The 11,670-nt window shown below is 41.5% G+C and overlaps 2 protein-coding genes across 2 annotated transcripts; both read right to left on the reverse strand.

Annotated features, from left to right (window-relative positions):
• Positions 1-930: 930 nt before the first annotated feature.
• Positions 931-2,202, reverse strand: LOC134882237 (odorant receptor 131-2-like). Its single transcript, XM_063909848.1, has 2 exons — positions 2,053-2,202; positions 931-1,698 (listed from the first exon to the last, which is right to left on the reverse strand). The coding sequence occupies exons 1-2, from the start codon at positions 2,200-2,202 to the stop codon at positions 931-933; spliced, it is 918 nt and encodes a 305-aa protein (XP_063765918.1).
• Positions 2,203-5,792: 3,590 nt separating this feature from the next.
• On the reverse strand, positions 5,793-7,088 carry LOC134882238 (odorant receptor 131-2-like). Its single transcript, XM_063909849.1, has 2 exons — positions 6,934-7,088; positions 5,793-6,560 (listed from the first exon to the last, which is right to left on the reverse strand). Exons 1-2 carry the CDS (start codon positions 7,081-7,083, stop codon positions 5,793-5,795), a joined length of 918 nt encoding a protein of 305 aa, XP_063765919.1. The 5' UTR covers positions 7,084-7,088.
• Between the last annotated feature and the right edge of the window lie 4,582 nt (positions 7,089-11,670).

The following is an 11,670-nucleotide window of genomic DNA, read 5'->3' on the forward strand; positions in this document are numbered from 1 at the left end:
AGATGACGTATTGTGGTCAAACTGCTATGATTTCCCTGCCAGCTACAGTGTTGTATGGAAGCCTAAATTGGACTCCACTATAGCGGTACAAGGATCATTAGTGTGTGATATTTGAGACACAGTGAGCTGACCCTAATCCACTTTCCTTGACTGAATCTGCTTTATTAGATCTGAACTTGTCTTACATGTGACCCTCATCATTTGTTCCTTTTGGATTTTCTTTTCAAACTTTTTTCTTAAAATTCAGACTTTTTTTCTAAATTTAGATTTTTTATACTTCGGACTATTTCTCCCCCAAACAATTGTTGTCAAAATTCTGACTTTTTTCTTAAAATTCTGACTTTTTTCCTAATCTCTTAAAATTTTGATTCAAATTCCTGATTTTCTAAAGTTGGACTTTTTAAAAGTCCCACTTTTTTCTCTTCATTCTCAATCCTTCTTCATGTGACCCTAATCATCCTCTTTTAAAAATTCACACTTTTTGTCTCCCAATTATTTTTCCTTTTGATTTTCTTTTCAAACTTTTTGACTTTTTTTGTGTTTCCAACAATTTTTTTCAAATTTCTGAATTTTTTCCTAAAAATTCTGACTTTTTTTCTAAATCTCAGCTTGATCAATGATCTTTTAAAAACGTCCCACTATTCTCTAACTCCTTCTTCATGTGGCACTAATCATCCTCCCAATTATTTTTCCTTTGGATTTTCTTTTCAAACTTCTTATTTTCTTTTCCCAATTTCAATTATTTTGAATTTCTGACTATTTTTACTACATTTAGTAAATTGTCCTTCAGTGTTTTTAGAAGCTCTGCATAAATGTACATTTTCTGCATATTTCTGCGATTACAAGAACCACAAGAAGAAGAGACTGAAGGGTTTGTTTGTGAGTAGCAGCACTTTTACCTTTCGTTAATAACTGAAGTCTAAAAAGAGGCTACTTATTGCTAACTATCCAACACAGCTGCTTCTTGAGGTACCCCCTGAAAGTCTTGTCTCGTATACCGTAGATGATCGGACTGATTGCTCGTGGCAGGACCTGTACAACAATATAGTAAGCAAAGAGGATGTCTGGACTGTTCTGAGGAAACCACTGCAACAGACTATCTCGAAGCTGGGGGGATACGTATGCCAGCATGCAGAGCAGCAGCTGAAACCCATGGAGCAGGATTGTGTTTCTGGCTTTTTTAGCATCGTCGCTTGCTGTCTGTGCAGTGGAGAGGATTCTGAAGTAAGTGTAAAAGACAGTAGTCCAAACTACAACAAGCAACAATATATATGTGATATCTCTCTTCTCCAAGATGATGGGATTTGGGAAGGCAGTTTTTCTCAGGCAGAAAATACGAGAATGAAAGAAGTCCAGTGGCACTGTGGCCAAAGCGATGAACAGATCGGGGAGCGCAGACAACATGGTAGTCATCCAGAACAAACCAATCAGCATCAGCGTTCTCTTGACGGTGCAGATCTGTACGTGGCGCAGAGGGAAGCAGATGGCGATGTAGCACTCCATCGCCATGCAGGCCAGGTTCAGAGGCGTGTTTTCAGTAGTGATGATAAGAATCAGGATGCAGATGCAGCAGATGGAGACATTGATTGTGTAGAAGGTGTAGCTGATGATGAACATGAAAAGTGACAGCGTCATTTGCATCATGTCGTTGAACACCAGGTGAATGAAAAGGATGTACCGAGGATTCGTGTAGAAGATCTGGAGGGTGGGAAGAAAAGCAACATATAAGACAAGGTTTGGATAACCTGGAAGTCTGAGGGTCAGCTTCACCATTAAACCAGGTGAATGGGTGATTCCAAACACAGCATTTTCCACTTCATCATTTCCATTTGACAGCTACCTAATGAAGCTACCTGCATTCAGACATCTGGAGTGTGCTGTGGTTCAGAAATATCTGATATCTGGCACAACACCTTTTTCCACATCCATTCAATTATTCATCCCTCCCTTCCATCCCTTCATCCCTCCCTCCCTATACCTCTTCATCCATTCAATTGTTCATCCCTACCCCCCTACATCCATTTGAAGCTTAACGTTAAAGGAAAGTCTGACCTGGTGTTTGCAGAAGGTGTGAATGAGGCCGGCATTGATGTAGTTGATGGAGATCCCGATCATCACCACAATCAAATTCTTGGCCACAGCTTTAGAGAAGGAGTCTCGATACTGTATAACCACGGTGACATTGGCAGAGGACGTGTTCATTCCTTGAAACTGAAAAGAAAAACACATTTGGTACATTCAATAAAGTGGACGGCAGGGATTGGCTGCTACTGTTGTCTTATAGCCTGTACTGATAACACCTCTCAGTGAAGGAGGCACACATTTGAAACCCCTAGGCATGTTATAGAAAAAATGACCATTACACCGTCCCAAAGCGTACCATTTAAAATATACAGTATATATATAAAAACACATAAGATAAGATTCAACTTTATTGTCATTGCACAGAGTACAAGTACTAGGACAACGAAATGCGGTCTCTGCATTTGACCCATCCTAGTGTTAGGAGCAGTGGGCTGCCATTATGTACGGCGCCCGGGGAGCAGTGTAGGTAACCAGTGTCTTGCTCAGGGACACCACGGTGGCACTTGGTCTTTCGGGGACTTGAACTGGTGACCTTCCAGTTCCCAGGCCAAGCCCCTATGGACTTCGCCACCACCTCCCATATATATACACCAGTGGTGGGCCGTCAGGGCCAGCAAGGCCTTCTCTGTTGGCCTAAACATCATCAGAATATAAATTAAATTTTGATATATTTTTTCCACAAATACGTATTAAATTATTCCCCATAGTCTATTCTCTTCATTTTATAGCGTTCGTCTTGGCTGCGCTGCTTCCAGCCTCAGAACGAGATTTGGAGGGCTGGCCTTTATGTTAGAGCTTTTATCCAATCATATTTCAGCCATAATGTGTTGCTAGGGTCAAAGAAATCTGCCCTTAGGCCTTCAGAATCAACAGTGCGGGCGGCTGTAAGCTTAAAGTGAACGCAAACAAAACTGTGGCGTTAACCAATCAGATTTCGAGGTGGCGACAACGGGCCAGCTAGCAGGCGTACGCTAACGTTAGCACGTGCACATCTTCTGATTGGATACGCACTATTGAGAGGCAGAGCTAGGCAGTAGGCAGAGCCATACAGTCTATGGGCAAAGCTAGCAAACAGAACTAGAACTTGAGCGAGCTAATTTGTGTAGATTTCTACAAGCTATTTTTTTCAACCCACAATGGCTGAAGGAGGAGAAGAGATGAATTTGGTCGCAGATATAATTACAACGCCATTTTCAAAACTAACTTTTCAAGTAAAGCTACACATCTTGAAAAGGGAACTACCAACTCCAACGCTAGCGAGCCTAGCACAGCAGGGAAACTACGAGCGGTACCCCTGGCTCACAGCCTCCGAGAGGCACTGCAAATTGTACTGCCGGGAATGCCTGGTATTTGCAACTGATCGATTTGGTGTTTGGAGCCACACTACATTTGCAAACTTGAGTTGTCTAACCAAGGCAGCAGCGAGACACCAAAGCACAGCTGGCACTTGTCCTGCGTTATGTGACAGACACAGGTGTCAAGGAGCGGTTTGTCAGATAATCTGATTCATTAAATTAACTGTAAATGCTGATGTATTGATTATAAATGCTTCAGAAATATTAATATAACTCTGTTGTACTTGACTATGTTAAGGTGATGCAACGCCCGGTTATACTGCGTTTCTGTCTAAATGTATAGTTTGTAGAGCCATGGCGTCATAATGATGGCATTAAGAGGTGGAATAATTCAGGTAGGACTGTGTAGGACATCACTGAAGGCCTAGGTGTGAAATGCACGGCCCGCCACTGATATACACCTATACAGTACACACATGTATAAATATACACACATGAAGAGGTATATATATATATATCATAAGAAGGCACAACAGGAATAACACACACTTCTAAACCTCGTCTGAACGCCCTTTTTAAAATAAATGATTGTTAATATAATCATTAAAAATACATGTAATTCTGGAAGCCCGTGAAAATGTAGTGTTCTTATCATTATTCATGTGCTCTTCTACGTCAGAAGCTTGGAAGAAATACTGTTATCTGCTGTGAGCACTGAAGTGATGGAAGATAGTTATTCAGATTGTATTTTTCCATGCATGAAACAACCAGACCATAATAGACATTCAGAACTGATGTTGTTCTCCTGAAAGAATCCTGAATAAAGCCACTCAATAACAACGACAGGGAGAAAAGGTTCTGATTCATCAACGACAAAACTGAACACATGAAATACAACTCTTGTATTTGCAAGCATTGAAATGTACACACATTAAAGTACAGTAATGAAGATGGTGTACACGTTAAGACCTTAAAAACAGTAACATGTTAAAGATGAGGACAACATCCAAAAGGCTAGTGTCAGTGAATCAGTGATCAATAAAGGCACAGTTCCTCTCCAATGATCTGATTGATTGGCTTAATAACAGTATCTGGGCCAAAATAATTGGACTATAGGACAGACAAAAATGATATTTGCAACTAAAGGTACATTTCAGTTATAAATGCTGCATTTCAATTTGACAGAGTTCATTCATCATTGATAACCAAAGCTGAAATCTCTCAAATCAGTCATTATAATAAACACAATGAACCCCTTAGTTCTTATTCCAGTCATAAGGAACATGCATTCTGGCACCTGATGTGCACAACAAAAAGTCCTATTGTTCATAAAAGGTATTTTCATTGAGTCATAAAAGGTATGGTATCAGCGCCCTATAGCACTGCCTGTTATCTATAATGATTGTTTGTAGGATTAACTGAAGAGTCTTCCAAACCATCCAGAATTCAGTTTGTGTAAGATTAACAACGAACATCGCAAACAAGTGAACGAGACGTTAAAATCTGGTGTGTTTAAGTGAAGCCACACCTTTGTATTCTGATCACAGCAGTGATACCATAGTGAAGAGCAGCTGGCACTAACCTTAGGTGATGCACGTAGACCTGGACACCAACAATATGGCTCCCGGAAATCTCAAGCTTTATATGTTGCCTTGTGTTTGGGGAGTATTTGGAGATGACGTATTGTGGTCAAACTGCTATGATTTCCCTGCCAGCTACAGTGTTGTATGGAAGCCTAAATTGGACTCCACTATAGCGGTACAAGGATCATTAGTGTGTGATATTTGAGACACAGTGAGCTGACCCTAATCCACTTTCCTTGACTGAATCTGCTTTATTAGATCTGAACTCGTCTTACATGTGACCCTCATCATTTGTTCCTTTTGGATTTTCTTTCAAACTTTTTTCTTAAAATTCAGACTTTTTTTCTAAATTTAGATTTTTTATACTTCGGACTATTTCTCCCCCAAACAATTGTTGTCAAAATTCTGACTTTTTTCCTAAAAATTCTGACTTTTTTCCTAATTTCTTAAAATTTTGATTCAAATTCCTGATTTTCTAAAGTTGGACTTTTTAAAAGTCCCACTTTTTTCTCTTCATTCTCAATCCTTCTTCATGTGACCCTAATCATCCTCTTTTAAAAATTCACACTTTTTGTCTCCCAATTATTTTTCCTTTGGATTTTCTTTTCAAACTTCTTATTTTCTTTTCCCAATTTCAATTATTTTGAATTTCTGACTATTTTTACTACATTTAGTAAATTGTCCTTCAGTGTTTTTAGAAGCGCTGCATAAATGTACATTTTCTGCATATTTCTGCGATTACAAGAACCACAAGAAGAAGAGACTGAAGGGTTTGTTTGTGAGTAGCAGCACTTTTACCTTTCGTTCATAACTGAAGTCTAAAAAGAGGCTACTTATTGCTAACTATCCAACACAGCTGCTTCTTGAGGTACACCCTGAAAGTCTTGTCTCGTATACCGTAGATGATCGGACTGATTGCTCGTGGCAGGACCTGTACAACAATATAGTAAGCAAAGAGGATGTCTGGACTGTTCTGAGGAAACCACTGCAACAGACTATCTCGAAGCTGGGGGGATACGTATGCCAGCATGCAGAGCAGCAGCTGAAACCCATGGAGCAGGATTGTGTTTCTGGCTTTTTTAGCATCGTCGCTTGCTGTCTGTGCAGTGGAGAGGATTCTGAAGTAAGTGTAAAAGACAGTAGTCCAAACTACAACGAGCAACAATATATATGTGATATCTCTCTTCTCCAAGATGATGGGATTTGGGAAGGCAGTTTTTCTCAGGCAGAAAATACGAGAATGAAAGAAGTCCAGTGGCACTGTGGCCAAAGCGATGAACAGATCGGGGAGCGCAGACAACATGGTAGTCATCCAGAACAAACCAATCAGCATCAGCGTTCTCTTGACGGTGCAGATCTGTACGTGGCGCAGAGGGAAGCAGATGGCGATGTAGCACTCCATCGCCATGCAGGCCAGGTTCAGAGGCGTGTTTTCAGTAGTGATGATAAGAATCAGGATGCAGATGCAGCAGATGGAGACATTGATTGTGTAGAAGGTGTAGCTGATGATGAACATGAAAAGTGACAGCGTCATTTGCATCATGTCGTTGACCACCAGGTGAATGAAAAGGATGTACCGAGGATTCGTGTAGAAGATCTGGAGGGTGGGAAGAAAAGCAACATATAAGACAAGGTTTGGATAACCTGGAAGTCTGAGGGTCAGCTTCACAATTAAACCAGGTGAATGGGTGATTCCAAACACAGCATTTTCCACTTCATCATTTCCATTTGACAGCTACCCAATGAAGCTACCTGCATTCAGACATCTGGAGTGTGCTGTGGTTCAGAAATATCTGATATCTGGCACAACACCTTTTTCCACATCCATTCAATCATTCATCCCTCCTCCATCCCTTCATCCCTCCCCTCCATCCCTCCATCCCTCCCTCCCTATACCTCTTCATCCATTCAATCGTTCATCCCTACCCCCCTACATCCATTTGAAGCTAAACGTTAAAGGAAAGTCTGACCTGGTGTTTGCAGAAGGTGTGAATGAGGCCGGCATTGATGTAGTTGATGGAGATCCCGATCATCACCACAATCAAATTCTTGGCCACAGCTTTAGAGAAGGAGTCTCGATACTGTATAACCACGGTGACATTGGCAGAGGACGTGTTCATTCCTTGAAACTGAAAAGAAAAACACATTTGGTACATTCAATAAAGTGGACGGCAGGGATTGGCTGCTACTGTTGTCTTATAGCCTGTACTGATAACACCTCTCAGTGAAGGAGGCACACATTTGAAACCCCTAGGCATGTTATAGAAAAAATGACCATTACACCGTCCCAAAGCGTACCATTTAAAATATACAGTATATATATAAACACATATATACACCTATATATATACAGTATACACACATGTATGTATAAACACACATGAAGAGGTATATATATATATATATCATAAGAAGGCACAACAGGAATAACACACACTTCTAAACCTCGTCTGAACGCCCTTTTTAAAATAAATGATTGTTAATATAATCATTAAAAATACATGTAATTCTGGAAGCCCGTGAAAATGTAGTGTTCTTATCATTATTCATGTGCTCTTCTACGTCAGAAGCTTGGAAGAAATACTGTTATCTGCTGTGAGCACTGAAGTGATGGAAGATAGTTATTCAGATTGTATTTTTCCATGCATGAAACAACCAGACCATAATAGACATTCAGAACTGATGTTGTTCTCCTGAAAGAATCCTGAATAAAGCCACTCAATAACAACGACAGGGAGAAAAGGTTCTGATTCATCAACGACAAAACTGAACACATTAAATACAACTCTTGTATTTGCAAGCATTGAAATGTACACACATTAAAGTACAGTAATGAAGATGGTGTACACGTTAAGACCTGAAAAACAGTAACATGTTAAAGATGAGGACAACATCCAAAAGGCTAGTGTCAGTGAATCAGTGATCAATAAAGGCACAGTTCCTCTCCAATGATCTGATTGATTGGCTTAATAACAGTATCTGGGCCAAAATAATTGGACTATAGGACAGACAAAATGATATTTGCAACTAAAGGTACATTTCAGTTATAAATGCTGCATTTCAATTTGACAGAGTTCATTCATCATTGATAACCAAAGCTGAAATCTCTCAAATCAGTCATTATAATAAACACAATGAACCCCTTAGTTCTTATTTCAGTCATAAGGAACATGCATTCTGGCACCTGATGTGCACAACAAAAAGTCCTATTGTTAATAAAAGGTATTTTCATTGAGTCATAAAAGGTATGGTATCAGCGCCCTATAGCACTGCCTGTTATCTATAATGATTGTTTGTAGGATTAACTGAAGAGTCTTCCAAACCATCCAGAATTCAGTTTGTGTAAGATTAACAACGAACATCGCAAACAAGTGAAGGAGACGTTAAAATCTGGTGTGTTTAAGTGAAGCCACACCTTTGTATTCTGAACACAGCAGTGATACGATAGTGAAGAGCAGCTGGCACTAACCTTAGGTGATGCACGTAGACCTGGACACCAACAATATGGCTCCCGGAAATCTCAAGCTTTATATGTTGCCTTGTGTTTGGGGCGTATTTGGAGATGACGTATTGTGGTCAAACTGCTATGATTTCCCTGCCAGCTACAGTGTTGTATGGAAGCCTAAATTGGACTCCACTATAGCGGTACAATGATCATTAGTGTGTGATATTTGAGACACAGTGAGCTGACCCTAATCCACTTTCCTTGACTGAATCTGCTTTATTAGATCTGAACTTGTCTTACATGTGACCCTCATCATTTGTTCCTTTTGGATTTTCTTTTCAAACTTTTTTCCTAAAATTCAGACTTTTTTTCTAAATTTAGATTTTTTATACTTCGGACTATTTCTCCCCCGAACAATTGTTGTCAAAATTCTGACTTTTTTCCTAAAAATTCTGACTTTTTTCCTAATCTCTTAAAATTTTGATTCAAATTCCTGATTTTCTAAAGTTGGACTTTTTAAAAGTCCCACTTTTTTCTCTTCATTCTCAATCCTTCTTCATGTGACCCTAATCATCCTCTTTTAAAGATTCACACTTTTTGTCTCCCAATTATTTTTCCTTTTGATTTTCTTTTCAAACTTTTTGACTTTTTTTGTGTTTCCAACAATTTTTTTCAAATTTCTGAATTTTTTCTTAAAATTCTGACTTTTTTTCTAAATCTCAGCTTGATCAATGATCTTTGAAAAATGTCCCACTATTCTCTAACTCCTTCTTCATGTGGCACTAATCATCCTCCCAATTATTTTTCCTTTGGATTTTCTTTTCAAACTTCTTATTTTCTTTTCCCAATTTCAATTATTTTGAATTTCTGACTATTTTTACTACATTAGACTTTTGAAAACGTCCCAATATTTTCTCATTGATCTAACTCTATCATCGTCACATCTTTAGAAATTGGCTTTTTTATAAGACTTTCAAACCCTGAAGGGTTGAGAACACTATTGCATTTGTTTTCATTTTTCTTTGTTAAATCTGGGAGCTTGAAGGGCCCAACAGCTGCAAATGATATGCATTGGGCTCCCACGAAATATGAGCGTATTGTTCAACAGTATGGAGATTTAATTAACATCCAAAAACCTGATTCTTAAACGTCCGTTCCCCCCCACACTGTAAGTCCCATTGACTTGAAGTGGGATCTACAAAGACGCCTCAAGACCCCCCTAAGTCCGCCTAACTTATGGACATTCTGATCCGTGGAAACCAAATTGGGTACACATGATTGAGCGAGGGGAATATACAATTGAACAGGGCTTGAACCAGTAGCTAAGCCAAGTCCCAGCAGACTGAGCTTGTCAGAATTGGGGGAAGGACCCAGGTGCAGAAGCAAATAGAGGAGGCAGGGGTTCCAACGTAACAGAGGGCGAGATTTTATTTATAAAAAAAAGCTGTTGACAAAAACGCAGACAAACAGCCGGGAGCAAGGCAGAGGCCGTGAGGCCCCAGAAACCGGGGCGTAGGTCACGGCGAGGGAACACATTGGGGGCTGGGCAGGAGGGCGGCGAGACGCCTCTGGAGGACGGCGAGACGCCTCTGGAGGACGGCGAGATGCCTTTGGAGGACAGGCTAGAAGACAGCGAGACGCCTCTGGAGGACGGCGAGATGCCTTTGGTGGTCAGGCTGGAGGACAACAGGACCATGCTCGAGGACGGCGTAGGCAGCGGTGGGACCCCTCTGGAGGGCTGCGGGACCGCTCCGGAGGACGTGGAGCAGGAACAGCTGTTGGCGGGACCCCCATCAGAACAGGTGACGGCAGATCCCCCAAGGGAACAGGAGCAGACGTTGGCAGGACCCCCATCGGAACAGGTGACAGCGGGACTCCCAACGGCACAGGATCAGGTGTTGGCGGGACCCCCATCGGAACAGGTGACAGCAGGACCCCCAAAGGAGCATGTGCAGGTGTTGGCGGGACCCCCATCGGAACAGGTGACGGTGGGACCCCCAATGGAGCAGATGTTGGCGGGTGTGGGCCGGGCCGCCGACCGGACAGGAATGGATGGAGTCGGTCGGGACACCGACTGGGTAGGAGGGGATGGAGTGGGCCGGACCGCAGCTGGAAGCATGTCGGCCGGGACTCGGCCTGGGAACAATGTGAAGGCCGGGGCAAAATCTTGACGTGACAAGGAGGACGGGGCAAGGGCAGTGTAGCGTTCGGCCGTTCCCACACGAGGCTCCATAGCGTATCCAGTCAGGTCAGGAGCTGGAACAGGTGCCGGTGCTAAGGGCGGAGATAGAATAGCCTCTATGGGGACCAGTTGTTCTATCATGGCAGCCAGCCACTGCATCATGACGTGGAGGTCAGGTAGCAGAGGTACCTGGGTTGAGGTTGCCTGGTGGGCCATCAAGACCTCTTGTCCTGGGAAGGCATCCTCGAATTTTTCTGATGGGTCCATTCTTTGGTCGTGTCGTACTGTCAGGATTGGGGGAAGGACTCAGGTGCAGAAGCAAATAGAGGAGGCAGGGGTTTTTTATTTATTAAAAAAGCTGTTGACAAAAACGCAGACAAAAAGTACAACCAAGGAAAAGTATCAAATTAAAACTCAGACAAACCAGTGGAAAAAGGAGGGCTGAAAAAGGACGATCCAAGACATCACGGGGAAAGAGCAAGAAAGGACGAACAACGACGACGACACGACAAAGAACACAAAGGAAAGCACAGGCTAAATACAGAGGAGGGTAATCACAAGACAAGAAACAGCTGGGAAGGGGGAGGAGACACACGGGCAACAGGTGAGCACGATCAGACAATCAAACAGGAGGGAAACTAAAGACAGGAAGTAAATTGGACAAGACAGGAAGTGACAAAACAAGATGTACTTCAAAATAAAACCGTAAACAATAATTACAAAACCGAGATCCTAACAGAGCTACTGCTGTCCACACAAGCCATCAATGAAAAAGTCTTCTGCAAACAGTGGGACTGAGAGAAAAGACTGACTCATGTTCAGAATGAATCTTGATGAGTCTCAATGGGGACATCCTTCAACTGTAATTTGGTTTGGGAAATTATTCTGCTGTTTAATCCATTAACTGATTCTGACTGTGGGCTCATAATTGACAACTCCTCCCAACCTGAGACATTTCATTTACATCAAATATTTTCAGTTTCATTTAATAAACTCAATAAAAGTGAAATATTTAAGTAGTTTTTTCATCGACAAGCTTCTAGTTATCATATTTAGTAAATTGTCCTTCAGTGTTTTTAG

The sequence above is a fragment of the Eleginops maclovinus genome, chromosome 20 (assembly GCF_036324505.1).
Source record: "Eleginops maclovinus isolate JMC-PN-2008 ecotype Puerto Natales chromosome 20, JC_Emac_rtc_rv5, whole genome shotgun sequence".
Classification (NCBI taxonomy): Eukaryota; Metazoa; Chordata; class Actinopteri; order Perciformes; family Eleginopidae; genus Eleginops; species Eleginops maclovinus.

Excerpts from the sequence above, each read along its gene's own strand:
- LOC134882237 (XM_063909848.1), bottom strand. The coding sequence starts at position 2,202 with ATGAACACGTCCTCTGCCAATGTCACCGTGGTTATACAGTATCGAGAC. Across the intron at positions 1,699-2,052 it reads ACACCTTCTGCAAACACCAG|ATCTTCTACACGAATCCTCG; the intron begins GTCAGACTTTCC and ends CCCACCCTCCAG.
- LOC134882238 (XM_063909849.1), bottom strand. The coding sequence starts at position 7,083 with ATGAACACGTCCTCTGCCAATGTCACCGTGGTTATACAGTATCGAGAC. Across the intron at positions 6,561-6,933 it reads ACACCTTCTGCAAACACCAG|ATCTTCTACACGAATCCTCG; the intron begins GTCAGACTTTCC and ends CCCACCCTCCAG.